Source organism: Chlamydotis macqueenii, chromosome 31, assembly GCF_036417535.1.
Source record: "Chlamydotis macqueenii isolate bChlMac1 chromosome 31, bChlMac1.mat, whole genome shotgun sequence".
In the NCBI taxonomy this organism is placed as follows: domain Eukaryota; kingdom Metazoa; phylum Chordata; class Aves; order Otidiformes; family Otididae; genus Chlamydotis; species Chlamydotis macqueenii.
This window is the reverse complement of record NC_141586.1, coordinates 596,692-612,289: the sequence shown is the minus strand read 5'-3', so window position 1 is coordinate 612,289 and position 15,598 is coordinate 596,692. Positions and strand designations below refer to the sequence as shown.

The window sequence follows — 15,598 nt, the reverse complement described above, 5'->3', positions numbered from 1 at the left end:
GGGTGTTCCATCGACGTTCCTCACATCCCAAAGCCAAACCGCAGGGGCTACCGAGAGGAAAACTCACTCCGTCCCTGCCGAAACCGGGACAGCGGGGTACGGCCAGCACTGCTGTTACCGAAATCCGGAATAAAACTCCTCAACAGCAGTGGGAAGTGAAGACGCAGGCATCCTTTATTGCGGCGCTGGGCGCACAGGGGATCGCTCCCCCCAGCGTGCGCCTGTTGGACCCAACAGCGCAGGCTAAAGGCACACCTGTTCTACATAGTCACTAGATTTCCGAGAAATATTGTACATAAAAACATTAATCTTGCTAGAAATCATTCTCGTATTCCCCACCCACTTGCGCGTGCTCGGGCTTTTGGGTCGAGGGTCTTCTGGTGGTCCCGGGGTCGTCGGAGCGCCCCCTCCTCGGGTTCGCTGCTGGAAGCCCTCCTTAAAAATCTCCATCCGCGGTCTTGGGAACAGGTCGCGTTGTCCTGGATTTGCTGGCTCCAGCGTGCCCCGGGGCTCAGGGCCCGTCCCCACAGCTGGGGTTTGAGGCCCACCTTTGTTGTACCCCCTTTCTGAATTCCCCCGGACGCGCTGGGCCGACTGCTGACGGACGAGATGTTGTCACAGTTCTGAGACTCCCCGTTCCCTCTCAGGACAAATACATTTCATGATCAAGTTTTTAACTTTTATCATGATATTTGCAACACTGCTGACCCAAACTGGCCAAAGAAAGTGAGCCATGGCAGCCCCGTCACGCTCCGGACTGACGAGGGGTGGGCCGCTGAGCTGCCTCTTTCTCTCGCGCTGTTTAGAATCGGTCTGAGATCGGTTACAGTTGTGGTTTGGTTTTTTTTTTTTTTTTTCATTTCATGATTGCTGCTCAGGACAGGCTGTATCAGTCATCAGGTCACTGCGGGGTGAGAAATTGTGAATCATCCATTTGTTGTGTTGTTATTATTATTATTATGCCTATTTTTTTTTATGATTGGGAAATAACAGCAGGAGAGCCCCGTAGCTGCCTTTGCATGGCCCCAGTCCACCCAGGACCCCTCCTTCGGCCTTCGTTGCTGCCCAGAGCCCTCTGCGGGACCTCTAGCACCCTACGGAACCCCAGCAGACGGGGGGCCTGGCCCCTACACGGTACAATGCCCCTGGTGTCCCCTCAGCACTCCTCCACAGGCGTTTGTTATGCCCCAGAGCCTTCTGGTGCTCCGCCAGCCTGCTCAGGCCCCCTCTGTTCCCCTAAGGACCCTTCTGAGGCATTCACGGGGACCGAGGAAATCTGCTTGTCCTCCAGTGCCCCTGGGACCCTGCGGTTGCCCCTCAGCACCTCTGTCCTCTGCTTGGAAACCCTCCGGAGGAGTCCATCACGGCGCGAGGCAGTGGCGATGCAGCAACAGCAAATGCTGGGGCCTCGCTGGGATGCTGAGACGCGTGGGGTGACCAGAGCAGGGACCAGCCCTCCTGTGCCCTGGCCTGGCTGCGTGTCTCTCACACATCTGAAGGGTTTGGGCTGCTGTTCCAGCTTTATTAAAATAGAGCCCTTTTCCCAAGAAGGCCGCACCGCTGCCTGGCTTAGCAGCATCAGCAGCAGAGTGCTCGCAGGGTGCGTCCTGATCTTGGCTTCTCCTGTGGAGACCTGAGGATGAGGAGGGTCTGAGCTGCCAGGGACGAGATGGAGGGTTCGCGGTCTTTCACCAAGTTCTGAAGGGCTGCGACAGAGAGGAAACAGAGCTGAGATGAACGCCCGCGTCTGCAGAGACCCCCAGGCGTCCCCTCCAGACCATGCTCTCCACTCACCGCTGCAGATCTCCGACACCATCTCCGGGCTCTGGTCCCTCAGGGGTCGCGCGGCAAGCCCTAGGCACAGAGCTTCGTCAGCCCTGCCGCTCCCCAGCGTGCTCCCCGCAGCACAGGGCTGCTCCTCGCTGCCAGTGCGGCAGCAGGGACTGGGGCCAGGCTGCCAAGAGAGGGACCCCGGGGGCTGCGGCTCACCGAGGAACCTGACGGCCGTCTCTCGCATGGCGGCCTGAACATCCTGCAGGTACGGCAGGCTCTGACGGCAGTAGGCCTCAGCCTGGCTCCTGTCCCGCGCCAGCTGCAGGGAGCACGAGGGCACGGGCATGTCGCAGCGCCTCCCCACTTGGCCGGAGCAGTGCCTCCTGCCGCACCCCCCCGTTGCTGAGAGCCCTCCATCCCCCATTTTGCAGGGAGGGGAGCGGGGCGTGGAGAAGAGCCCCTGGGGGCTCTGCTCCTGAGGACAGGGATCAAGATCCAGCTCCAGGCTGCGGACTCCGGGCTGGAGCCGGGCAGGCGAGGCACAGCTGCAGAGCCCGCACCCCAGCCGCGGGGGCAGCCCTCGTCCAGCCTGGGCCCAGGGGTGTGGGGGCTGTGCTCACCAAACACTCCCCAATCCTCTGTGTCTGCTGGGTCTGCAGCAGGTGTCGGAGCTCTTTCCACTTGAGCAGCTCTGCTGCAGCGAGGAGGGCTTCCCCGGAGACCTGCAGAGCAGCAGAACCTGTGAGATGGCACCACGGCCTGGGGAAGGAGACCTGGCGTCCCCCTGCCCTTGTTCCCGGGGTGATCCCGCCCTTGGGGTGCTGGGACGTGCCCCGGCTCAAACATCTGGGGGTCTCCTGGGCACAGCCCTGCTGGACCAGGTGGGGCAGGTGTAGGAAGTGTCAGCTCTTGCCCCGCTGCCCAGGGGTCAGCATGCCCTGCCCTCTGTCCCTAGCCAGCGTTGCAGTCTCTACCTTGGCCACACCGTTGACCTCATCATGCATGCGGAAGAAGAGGGGGAGCAGGCCCCTTTGCACCATCTTCTCCATCCTCCTCCTGTCGTTGCCCACCACAGTCCCCAGCAGCTCCCGGAAGAGGCTGATGGAGATCTCTCTCATCCGGCTGCACTCCTGGTAGGGAGGAGGAGATGGGGACCTGAGGGGAGGTGCTGCGGGGTCGGGCTCTGCACACAGGAGCTGTGGGAACCTCTGCTCCAGCCCGGCAGCGCCGCTGGGGAGCCCGCGCGGCTCTGGGAGCGGCTCTTGAGCTGCAGCTGCTTTGCACAGGGGCCGGCCTGGGCCCCAGCACAGGGGGCTCGGAGGCATCGACCTGCGAGGGCTGGGCCGCAGGACAGCTCTCCTTGCCCGGTGCCCCTCTGCGGGGCTCGGTCTCCCACATCAGCCTTACATGGTCAAACAGGGGCAGGAGCTCCGCTGCCAGCTGCACAGCGACGGGGCTGGCTTCCTCCTTCTTCAGGCGACCCAGCATCTTTCTGCAGAGCAGCAGGACCGTCCTCTTGATGTCTGTGCTGCCACCGTGGAACACCTCCATCATGTGCGGGAGGAAGGCCAGCATTTTCCTTGCCTGTGTGAAAAAGAGAGTTTCCGTTTTGTGAGAAGGCCCGTGCCTGGAAAGCGCCCCAGGCAGCCGCAGGGCCCACCACGGCAGGGAGGGCGGTTGGAGCAGTCACCCCACCGCCTGACTGCCGGCCCAGGCCAGGCCACCGCCTTACCCACTGCCCCAGCCGCGGCTGCCAACACGGCTCCCGTCATGACGCCCTGCTCACCATGTCAGCTCTCTCCAAGCGCGTGAGGAGGCCTTCGAGGTACTGGAAGAGCACTAGCCAGCTTGGACACATCTCACAGCTGGCAGAGGTCGTCGGCTGAAAGAAACCCAGCAGTGAGACACTGGCAGAGCCTGCAGGGCTCGCGGAAGGCGATCAGGCCTTTGCTGGTAACTCACAGGCACGTGGACGCAGGCGCCTGGTTTCCTGTGGCTGTGAAGCCCGCGAGAAGATGCAATCCGGGATAATCTGAGGAGCTTGTTAAAGATCTCCTCCAAAACCTGGGGTATGGAGAACATCACCTCCCACATGGCCCGGGCAGTGCTGCAAGACAGAGCGCTCTGTCAGCCGGGCTGCCTCGGCCACAGCAGCACGGCCCGGGACAGCCCCGCGGGACACAGACCCTGCCCCTCGGTTGGGATGCCCTGGGCAGCAGGAGAGCGCTGAGGTGGTGGTGTTCCCGGTGGGGCTGGCAGCCAGAGAGTCCCCGGGCCCCTCAGGGGGCTTGCCAGGGCCAGTACCTGTCTCCTGGCAGAGCGATCTTCAGCATGGTCCTGACCGCCTCCCTAGGGTACCCGATAGCCATCAGGAGAAGCAGTGACTCCACGCTCTGCCGGGCTGGTGCCGTGTTGATGTCCTCCAGGTTTTTGTGGATGTAGCTCAGGATCGCTGGCGCCTGGAGGGGACACAGGTGAGGATGGTGCAGCCACTGGGGTGCAGCCATTTCCTCAGCTGCCCTTCCCATCCCTCGCTGCTGCCTTCAGGTGGCTTCTGGTGCCCGACACAGCTGGGTTTGGGAGGGAGGCATGGAGGGAGCAAGAAGGGCTGACAGGGCTGAAGGGCACGGCAAGCCGGCCACCGGCCACTTACGTCCGTCAGCCACAAGTCAGGGGCTGCCATGACCTCGTCCAGCATCTTTATGGCCACCTCCTTGTCAAAGATGCTGTGGTCTCTCACTGCCTCGATGAAGACAAGGACGATGACTGTCCTCTCCCAAAGGCTGAGGTATATTAAAAAGTCCTATGGGAGGAAGGCAGGGAGGGAAGACACGTCACCGCCAGTGCCCTGATGGTGCTGCCGAGCTGGGCAGCACGAGCAGCCCTGGCGAGAGATGCCCGGCAGCACTGGCGGCAGTGCCCGCTGAGTCTGGGTGCCTTTGCTCACACACGTGCCCTGCTGATGCCACGGAGGAGTGTCCCAGGAAGGGGGGGGCTCATTACCGTGTCTCTGCCGGGGGCCAAAAACTGAGAGGAGGTGGTCTGGTGTTCCCAGCAGAGCTGCTGTGCTTTCTGCTTTGGCCTTGACCTGCCTAAACAGCGGGGGGAACACAGAAGAGTCAATAAGACACAGCAGCTTTGCCAGCAAGCTCCCCAAAGCACCCAGAGATCTGCTGGCAGGACGGCAGGGCACAGGCGGTCAGGGAGATTTCTGGAGGGCGGCAGGAACAGCTTCTTGCTGCCAGCACTGGAGGGAGCAGGCGGGGTGATGCACAGATGGACCTGCTCTTCGCTAACAGGGAAGACGTGGCTTTGGGACACGGCAATCAAGAGCCGCTTTGGTGGGGTTCAAGATGCTGCAAGGAGGGCGGAAGGAGAGCAGGAGGCAGCAGGTCCTGGACTTCAGGAGAGCACTCGGCCTCTGCAGCAGAATGACAGCTGGGAAGCTGCGGGAAGCAGCTGTGAGGGACAAAGGAGGTGGGGGAGAGAAGCCGACCCAACGGCAGATGTCTGTGTGCGGTGGGATGCAGCCCACCACAACTTCTCTTACCTTCTTGACTTTTCAGGAATCTGGAGAGGTAACAGAGAGCCTCTGAAGCTGGACGCTTTGTCTCATCCTCTGAAGATCTGAAAAGGAGGAGCCGTCCCAGCAGCCGCCCCAGGACTGGGATCTCGATGTCTCTGTAGCCGTCGGGGCCGTGTATTTCTCTGTCACGGCGGTCGCAGCCCTGGGTGAGGGAGGCAGAAGAGCAGCAGGGTTGAGGGCAGGCAGCTGGTGCCAAAGCCCTGCACACACTCTGGGGTGGTCCCGGGTGAGCCAGGGCTTGGCAGGGCCACGCCGGCCACGGCTCCCAAAGCAGTGCCATGGGTGACAACCCCGCGCGGGGAGAGCTGCAGGCTGCTCTGGTGTGCAGGGAGGGGGAGATGGCCTGGCTGGAGGGTGCCTGGCTCCTTACCTCCAGCGAGGAATGCCTGCTCAGCACACAGCTCAGCAAGCTAATCCTCCCCACAGCCCTCTCCCGCACCTCTGCTCTCTCAGAGTCGGTGAAGTTCAGCAGCATCTGGGGTGAGGTGCGAGAAGCTGCTGGTGAGCCCTGGCAGCAGACACCCGCTGCAGCACAAGCAGCGCGACCCAGCTCCTCAGCTGGACTCGCACAGTCCGTCGCCGCTTCCTCTGCTCTCGAGCAAAGGTGCGGGCCGTCCATCAAGAGTGGACAATCCCTTCCCTGCAGGGAGAGGAACAGCCCCGCTCTGTGCCCGGGCCAGACCTGGAAGATACTCTGCAGCTGCTCGCTGACTCTGCAGGCGGGAGTGCTGAGCACCAACGTCTCCAGCATCTCGTCCATGGCAATCAGGGTCTGCAAGGAAGACAGAGTTGTGGCCGTGCTCCCTGCTGTCCCTCTCGCCCCAGGAGACGACTCTGAGCTCCCGGAGCCAAGGGAGGCCTCCTGCACGGCATCGCGGTGCCCGGGAGAGAGCCAGGCACAGACAATCTGCTGCGGGCAGAGCAGCCTGCGGCACGGGACGTGGCCAGGCCCAGGGGAAGGGGACGAAGGGCTGAGGGTGGGAAAGCAAAGCCGAGACCCTGCCCTGCCCTGGCTCTCTGCTCATATCGCAGCACGGGGAGGCCAGGGAGCAGCCCAGAGGGTCTGGGGGCTCCTGTGGCTCACCCAGCACTTACCTCATGGTAGAGATAATTGCCCAGGCCGCGGATTTCGTTGTTTGGTGGAAGGAAGAAGACACTGGAGAAGCAGGCTTGTAGGAGGCTTGTCTTTTTGCCCTCCAGCAGAATCCCCGCTGAGCTGCAAAGAGGGAGAGGCGCCAGTGGGACACTGGTGCTGGGAGCAGAGCCTCCAGGCCTCGTGCAGGTGGGCACGCAGCTCTGGGACGGGGTCCCCAGGAGGGATGGGCAGGTACCTCAATGCGGCGATGGCACGCATGGCTTTCTGCCGCATGGCCGTGCGCATTTGGTCCCTGGGCTCCTCTTCCAGCAGCGCCTGCAGAGCACAACTGGGATGGGCCCTGGCAGCTGCCAGCACCCAGTGCCACCAGACCCTCGCCCTGCCACGCGTGGTCCCCACAGGGTGCCCGTGCCGGCCAGGCCCTTCCGCAGAGCCCTGGGGTTTCCCCTCACCTGGATCTTCTCTGCCAGCTGGTATCTGTGGCAGAAGACATCCAGGCCCCGACACAAGTCGTGCTGCTTGGCGGCTCTGCACAGGACGCAGATGCATTCAAGGAACTTCGTCTTCTGGCGCTCCTCCTGGCACGCGGGGACAGAGAGAGAAACGGGGAGCGTGAGAGGGGACACACGGCCAGCGGGACCGGAGCCGTGGGCGTGCAGTGCCGTGCGGGAGAGCTGGGAGAAGCAGCGCTGCCCAGCCAGCACAGCTCCGGCAGCCCGGCAGCAGAGCCCCTGTCAGCACAGGCCGGCACAGGCGCAGGTGGAACGGCCACGGTTACCTGCTGGGGGCTGCTGGCAAAGGCCTGGATGAAGTCGACGGTTGCCTGTTCCACAGCGTAGACAGGCAACCAGCTGTCATCTAAGGAAGGAGGAGAGCAGGGAGGGTGTGGAGAGGGGCCGGGGGCAGCAGAGGGCAGAGGCCGGAAATCTGCCCTGCGTCCAGCCCCTGCCCGCTCCCCTGGCACAGTGTTCCCGTGCGTGCCAGGGCTGGAGGGTGCCCGGCAGCCGGGCTGCCATGCTGGCGCACGGCGCGGCGGGGAAAGCCCCCGGTGCCCCGCGCTGAGGAACTCTCTTGCAGGTGGGCAGGAAAGGTCCCCGTCCCACAGCACGGCTGCCCGTGGCCGGAGCAGGAGCTGGGTCCCCTCTGCTGTCCCTCCCTGGGAGAGGCTGTGCTGGGGCCAGCTGCCAGCCCTGAGCATCCCCGTCATTCAGGCGGAATCGTGCCCCCGCCCGCGGGACCCCCGCTGCCCACGTGCCGGGAAAGGTGACGCTGGCGTCGAGCAGGGTGCGCTGGCTGGCCCCAGCCCTGCCCCGACCAAGAGGGCCCCTCACTCACCAATCTGCAGCGGCTCCACCATCGACACGTCGTTGGGCTCCCGTGGAGAGCTGCTCTCCTGGGATGTCCGATCTTCCTCCCAGGCCACCCTGGGGCGGCGGGGGGGCCTCTCTGCCATCCCGCGGGGTGGAGGAAAGGGTAGGAGTGGGGATGTGGGGGAAGCTTTGTCGAAAGGCCTCGGCGCTGCGGGGCTGCTGCCGGGGCCGGCAGGGTAAGACGTGGGCTCCTCGCGGGCTCCTCGCCAGCTCCACGGGCTCCTGCCCTGTCCTGTCGCTGTCCTGCCGGACACTGAGGGCGGGGGGGGCGCAGCCGCGCTGACCTATGCAGTTGGACGGGGTGTCGGAACGCGGAGGTCACAAAGGGCCCCACTGTGACACGCTGCCTGGGCCGGGTGGGGCAGGGTTCCATGGGGTGCAGGGGGCCGGCTCAGCCCTGGGCACCTGGGTGCTCTCAGGGTGCCCCCAGTCCACCCTTCGCCCTCTCGTCCCCCCGGGACCTCCCTGTTGCCCTCCGCGCTGTCGCAGAGCCCCATGGTCAGACACCCCGGCATGCCCCCACGCCATCCCTGTGCTTTTGGCTCGCTGCTGAGCCCTGAAAAGATGTTCTGTTGTTCTGGTTCCATTAAGGTCTCACAGAAAGGTTTTACCAGCAGTCCGTAATTAGGAATCCCCAGGTGACCCCAGCCAGCCACTCCCAGAAATGTTCGCAGCTCCTTGGCTCCTTCTGGCTCCGGCATTTGACAAATCGCCTCCTTTCTCTCGTTTCCAAGTCGTCTTTGCCCCTGCGTAATCTCAGATCCCAAACACACGGCAGTCTCTTTGCCAGTCTGGGCTTTCCTCTTGGAAACTCTGTCACCGCCTGGGCCCAAGAAATTTAGCAGATTAGCAGTCAAGGTGAAACCTTCTTCTCTGGTTTCCGTGGCTATTAAAATGTCACCTACGTGTTGCAACAGCAGTCCTTCAGCATGAATTCTTTGCCGTGTTTCTAATTCCTTAGCCAGTTGATTTCCAAAGATCGTTGGGCTATCCTTAAATCCTGGAGGTAACACTGTCCGGGTGAGCCGTGTCTTCTGCCCGGTTCTGGGGTTTTCCATTCCAAGGCAAAATCCGCCTGATTATTGTTGTCGAGGGGAATGCAGAAAACGGCACCCTTCAAATCCCGTACAGTGAACCACTTGTCATTTCCTTTAAAGCTGTCAGCAAGGTCTACGGGTTGGCCGCTACAGGCTGACGATCCCGAACGATTCAATTTATTGTGCTAACCCAGTAAAACAAAACCAGTGCCCTTTAAAATAGGAAGCTAGCAGAGGCCTTGAGAAAACAATTGAAAATTTTTAAAATATCGACTACTAGTCGAATGGGAATCAGAATTCGGTACTCCCGTTTTACCTGTGAAAAAGCTGGAGGTGAGGAACTGTCGTAGTTCAGCCCCAACGGGGACCAGACTATGCAGTCTGTCTCTCACTCCCCCCACTCTCCGAGAGAATAGGAGGAGATTTGACAAACAAAAGAAAACCAGGAAAAAAAAACCAAACACGCGGGTTGAGATTGAACAAAAAGTAAATTTAACAGTAATGACAGAAGAAAACAAGACAGTGATGGAACACAAATACAGTACAATGGCTCACAACAGATCTCCACATCCAGTCTCTTCCAAGTAGCAGGGGGCCTCCCTTCAGCACCCTCCTCACTTATATACTGAGCACGATATCAGAGGGGATGGAATAGCCCTTTGGCTAATTTGGGTAAATTAACACCAGCTGTTAGCTAATTAGTTAACTATCCCAGCCATAGGGGCTACCAGCTTCAGTTCTCCACCCAGCTCAGGTAAATATTAACTCTATCCTGGCCAGAACCAGGACAGGAATATAGGTTAGTGCAAGATTTAACAGCAATAAATTGAATAGTTATCAGACTCCCACCCTTGTCCAAAATTTGACTGTTCCTGGGGATAATTAAATTAAGTTGTATTTGATCTCCCTTGGAAGAACTCTAAATGCTGTAAAAAAAAAAAAAAAATAGGGAACTGTCACAGAGCCTCCTTCTTTTCTTTTAGATTCCCCAGTTCTCCATTTTCAACCAGGAAATCACGTGTACCTGAAAATTTCGGAATCAGAATCTCTTCAACAAAAATGGAAAGAACCAGATCAGGTGCTTCTAACAACATCTACAGCCCTTAAATTGGAAGATATTGATTCTTGGATTCATTACACAAGAGTCAAGGAAGCACCGTCCCCAGAACAGAAACAATGGATTTCTAAAAAAAAGGGAGCTTTAGAGTTAACACTCTCTCATTTTTAATAAATTATACAAAATCATATCAGAACATGGAATCTATTAAAGGGATTTTAGTAGCAATGTTTGTTAATAATACTTTTTGTTTTACCAATTATAGAGATAAGTTATAAGCAGATCAGAATTCTTAAAAACGAACATAAATGTGTGGTTTTATTCAGTGGGGGGGGGGAGCTACGGTGGCAGTTTCTGTAGGAAGCTGCTGGAAGGTGTTTCCCCTTTGTCCGGCGCACTCGGCCGGGCCCAGGGCGGACCCGCTGCTGGCCAGGGCCGAACCGATCGGTGAGGGAACCTTCCCTGCTAACGCCTCTGCCATAAGGTATTTAAGAAGGGGAACAATAACTTTAAAAAAAGAAGCGAAGAAGCAGATTTGGGGGGCAGAGAGGGGGAGGCGCGAGCCTCGTGGGCCTGGCAGGCCTCACCCTCTGGCCTCCCGCCGGGCGGTGACTGGGCCCGACTGGGCCCGGCCCGGCTGAGAGGAGTGGAGAGGAGACGAGATGTGAAGAGACCCTGAGAGGCGTCTGCCTGCCCGTGGTGAAGGATTTCGGTGAGAGGAACGGCTGCACACGCCAAGGGCAGTGAAGCAGGAGGGGGAGCAGTAACGCGGCTCCTGGCCGAGATCCCCCTGCAGCCCGCGGAGGACCCCACGCCGGGGCAGGCGGGTGCCTGAAGGAGGCTGTGGCCCAATATTCTGGGAATTGTTGATGATTCCGTATGAAGTTACTGCCTAGATTCTGTTTGGATTTCCAGACCCGCACGCACGCTGGGTGGAGCGATCTCCCGTGCACCCGGCGCCGCAATAAAGAAGGCCTCCTCCATACTGCCGCACTGGTGTGAAGGAGCTTGCTTCCCGACTGCGGTGACAGCCCTTATCCACCGCTTTCCCATTCCGTCCCCAGTTCTCTCCATTTGCCCTCAGCCAGGCAGCCCGGTCCCCCACAGCCAGCCAGCTCGGGCAGAGCAGAGCCCTGAAGGCGCCTGCGCGGCAGCGGCTCCAGGGCACGGCTGGAGCTGTCAGGGAAGGGGCAGAGAGGGGCTGTTCCAGGCTCCCTTGGGCTGTCTGGGGGTTCCTTGGGCTGCCTCCGTGGAACAGGCACCGGAACAGGCCTGCGGACCAACACGGCGCCGCAGCAGGGCTGCAGCCCAAGAGGACAGCTCTCAGCTTCCCCTTCAGACGCAGATGGCGGCCAGGGAGTGCTGGAGCGGAGGGCTACAGCTGCCAGCGTGCCCAGGACTGCGGCCCTCAGAGCTGGACGCTGCTGGGCCCGTCCTCCCCGCGCCAGCCCAAAGCCGCCACCGAGGCCGGAGCCAGCCCTGCTGCAGCGGCCCAGGGTAACACAGCCGGAGCTGCAGCGGTTCCGCCATGCTGGCCCGCGCGCCGATGCGCACCACGCCAGAATTCCCGACACGGCAGCGAGCGGGCCGTTGTCTGCTGGTGAAGAGCGGTGTTCCTCCACCACAAAACCCGCCCCGGTACGGCAGGACACCGAGCGAGGGGCACGCCACGATCTCCTGCGGAAGAGCGATGTTCCTCCAAGCTTCAGACACGTTCACCAGGAGAAGCCAACGCTCCAAAAGACCACAGGGAAGGGAGGCAGCAGGAAGGTGGGCAGGTGAGAAGGAGCATGGCCTTCACTGTGCTCTCCACCCTCAGCTGCCGCCACGCGTTGCTCACCTAAGGTTGTCCTTTGCAGCACTGGTTATGACATTCTTTCTGGGCCACTCCCACATTTTTTTCCACTCCATAATCTTTCTGAAGGAGTGGTTGCTTTCAGAAGCAGCTTCCTGCTGCTTTCCACATCTTTATGCTTCTGTTACGGAGACATCAGGAGTTAAGAGTCGTTCTCCAACAACCTCAACCTCTTAAAGCAACCTGTACAAACACACCAAACCCCAACTGCTCTTCTAAGGGAGAAATACTTCAAATAACGCAGTACGTCCCTGCCGTTGCATGCGGGTAGGGTTGATGCTAGCACGGCTCACGCTGGTGTTGATGGTCCTTCCCTAACAAGACGGACAAGCTGAGAAGAAGACAGAACAGCGGTGAGAGAAGGGACTCACACGCTGTCTCTGCCTGTGGTCCAAGGGCCAACAAAAGAGGGGGGCGAGGCCGCTGTAATACCCACGTTAGGTACACACGCTGAAGTATCCAATCCAGCATTTGCAGCTGAATCCCACTCAGCAGGGCAGAATTTTCATATTTTACGAGTAGGAACCAAACAGAAGGGCAGGACAGAAATTGCTACTGGCAGAAAACGGCAGGGTATTACCAAGAAACAGATTTAATGTGCAGGGGGGTTGAGCCACTCACAGCAATCAGGCTGCTGAAATGAGGAAAACCGTGTTCAAATTCCAGCATTGATTTTTGTTTCTGGCCAGAGATGAAAGAATTTGCCCACTGGAAGAGGTGGGCATTGCAAGAGCATTTCAAATCAGTGCTCATGGGCGGGCTCGGGTGGTTGTACCTTTGCAGTGTCCCTGGAAAGCAGACAGAAGCCAGAGGAAAATCCTGGAAAGCCCAGGCCCCACCACCATCACCCACATAACAAGAGGCATCCATTCCCACAGTTGCACATACAGCTTTTTTTCTTTTTTCTTTAAAAAAAAAAAACTAACAGGAGTGTAGCTGCACAGTCTTGCCTCATTATCACAAATGCACCTGGTAACAGAATCCCTCCAATTACTTTTTCCTCCCATTTACGTTTGCGAATCAAAACAGAAGAGAGGCCTCAGCAAATGTGCATCACAGGAACACCCCAAAATGCCTCGTACTTTGGCAGTTAATGAGAAAAACTGAATTAAAATACAGTACTTAAACGCTGTGTGGTTAAACAGCTTTTGCCTGTCTGCCAGGTAACTTTTCTTGGTCCATTCTTTCCTACGCAAATGGGAGAAATATTCTGAGTTTGTTAAAAGGGACAAACTTTGGAAACATTTTATTTTTTCTGTTAATTGCCAGGTTGTGACACGATCACCTTGAAAGACACGAGCCAGTCACTCAGCTTGCAAGCGTCTCCCGTCAGTTCCTTTCACACTCCGTTTCTAGAGGTTTAAGAAAAGGTAGCCGAGTTCTCTCTTGTTTTGCTTTCGAAGCCAAGTAAAAGCTATCTCAAAACCTGAAATTTGGGCGCATCTCGATCTGACAGTATCCCTTGACAGAAAAGGAACATTTCGTTATTCAGTGTGATGGGTTAAAATGACTTGACCAGACACGCTCACGTATTTCATCTATCGGCCGCTTACATGCATTATCACAGAAAGAAGAGACCGACACCAGAGCCGTCTGGAGAGGCGGTGTCACAGCGAGATAGTGCAATGTGCCTTAGGACACCGACGCTTTAATCTGTGGGTCCTCAACCAACAAATTCATCAACGAAAAGGAAAAAAAAATAAAAAGTAACCTTCAGCGGTACGCTTTCAGAAGGGGAGACGACGGCATGGTTTTCAGCATAGCAAAAACGTGCACAGTGAAACACATCTGATTTCAACCGCTCCGTGAAGTTTTACAGTTTCAAAAGAACAAACCAGGTCTTCTCCCGGCCCGAACAAAGGTAAATCTGGCGACCAAGAACGAGAGGAGGTTTCTCAAAGGCAACAGATAACAGCTGTTACAAAGCAAACAATACAGGTTCATATTTCTGTGCCACCGAATAACTGAGAGAATACGCTAAAGTACCTAAAGTACTTTACATTTTCTTTCTTTTTTAATTTTTTTTTTTAAATAGCACCATTTTTTTTTTTCCTCCTCTGTGGGGAACCTCAACCAATTTTGCTTCTTTTGTGAGCAGCATGTATACAACATACCTATGGCAAAAATAACTCCACACTGAGCCGCTACTAACTTTTTATAACAACTCGTTCCTTGAAGAGACGAATAGTTTAAGCCGCTAAGTGACTCTGCCGTGAGAGAGGAAGTCTGAGGATCCTGAGAGTACAATTCTGCTGCTGGTTGGTAACCAAATGAAAAAACAGTGCCTTTCACCAAAGAAACACCTAGCAGAATTTAGCTATGCTGCTGCCTTGATACCAGAGGTGTATGCTATAAAAGAATCAGTAAAAAAATCTTGTAAATCACACACTTATATTTAATATATTGAAACAAAATAGTTAAGAATGCAAGAACTGTATACAGATTAAAAAAATATTTTTTAAACCATCTGATCTTAAAAATAGACAATAGTAGTGAAGCTTAAAATACAACCACTTGCATTAAAATGTTTCAAGCAATACCGCCTTGGTGTGTCCTCCTCCATCAAACGGCCGTTAAGATAACGTCTCAGTTGTTAAAAAGGTTGTGTTGGTTGGAGTCACTTTTTCACAATCCAAATCTACAACAGTTTTTCCTTTGATGGAAGAGCCCGAGCATTCCTGGTGCAAACTTTCCCGCCTCTCTGAAAGTTTAGAAGTGGATCGAGCCATCGAGCCACTTTGGCTTCCGTTGGTTTGAGAGCAGACGTTATTAACTTTAGTAGTTTTATTTTTGTGGTGGTTGTTGTAGACTTTGTATTTCATGAGGAGGATGAAGATGAAAACAAGAACTGAAGCCACGATGATACCCCCAATAATGATGATCATGGTTCCTCCAAGAAACTGCGCGTGAAGGGATCGGCACTGTTTGTACTCCTCCTGGGTTGTGAACTGCACGCATCCGATCACTCTGGTTGCGGTCAAAGATGTCAATCCGTCGTCATAAACAGCAAGAACACAGAGGTCGTACTCACGTCCTGCAACCAGATCAGTCAAGAAGAAGGATTTACTAGCAGCGGGAATCATCCTGGAAGAGAAAATGAGTACAGTAAACATCCAAGTTGATGGAGAATAAGGAGAGCTCTTGTGACTGTCAGTGCCACTGTAAGGAAACCAACAGAGCAGAAGATGAAGACGGCAACCAGAACAAGCAGCAAAAAGCTGTCATTCCCTAGATTACTCAGTAAGGGTGGAAGATAAAGATTTCAGCAATGACACCGTCTTTACCTTGGCCATTTCAAACAAACACGGACTAGAGTGCACACGCTTACCCGTGGCCAGAGGAGAAGTCACACTTGATCTAACATTTTGACCTGCATTATTTTAAAATTCCACAGTTTCAGCAGAAAAGGGCGTGACATGCTCTATGCAGAACAGAATACGGTCAGCCTTCCGAGAAACATAAAGGAACCGAAGCAACACACTTGAGGACTTCAACACACTTGAGGGCCTGTTGCAACAGGACAAGGGGTGATAGTTTTAAAATAGAGGGAGGGAGATTCGGATTGGATATCAGGAAAAAAAATTTACATTGAGGGTGGTGGAGCACTGTCCCAGGTTGCCCAGAGAGGCGGTGGATGCCCCTTCCCTGGAAACGTTCCAGGCCAGGTTGGACAGGGCTCTGAGCAACCTGATCTGGTTGGAGATGTCCCTGCTCCGTGCAGGGGGACTGGATGGGCTTTAACAGTCTCTTCCCACCCAAACCGCTCTGTGATTCTATGATTCTGTGGCAGAAAAGGACGAAATTAAACACTTTAATATGTATTT

General features: G+C 56.5%; 2 protein-coding genes across 2 annotated transcripts in view; both read right to left on the bottom strand.

The window, feature by feature from the left end:
* Positions 1-988: 988 nt before the first annotated feature.
* LOC147596959 (uncharacterized) lies at positions 989-7,846 on the bottom strand. The gene is made up of 17 exons (XM_086769160.1): positions 7,234-7,846; positions 6,908-7,033; positions 6,691-6,770; positions 6,455-6,575; positions 5,730-6,131; positions 5,324-5,501; positions 4,777-4,865; positions 4,427-4,576; positions 4,078-4,232; positions 3,736-3,880; positions 3,560-3,655; positions 3,181-3,357; positions 2,748-2,903; positions 2,394-2,495; positions 1,990-2,362; positions 1,795-1,854; positions 989-1,706 (listed from the first exon to the last, which is right to left on the bottom strand). The coding sequence occupies exons 1-17, from the start codon at positions 7,660-7,662 to the stop codon at positions 1,579-1,581; spliced, it is 2,967 nt and encodes a 988-aa protein (XP_086625286.1). The 5' UTR covers positions 7,663-7,846; the 3' UTR covers positions 989-1,578.
* Positions 7,847-13,003: 5,157 nt separating this feature from the next.
* Positions 13,004-15,598, bottom strand: part of LOC104487134 (leucine-rich repeat and fibronectin type III domain-containing protein 1-like protein) — a 42,684-nt gene continuing 40,089 nt past the window's right edge. The window contains exon 3 of the mRNA XM_086769172.1: positions 13,004-14,858. Within this exon, the coding sequence (XP_086625298.1) occupies positions 14,348-14,858 (511 nt within the window). The 3' untranslated portion in view covers positions 13,004-14,347. The remainder of the gene's footprint in view (positions 14,859-15,598) is intronic.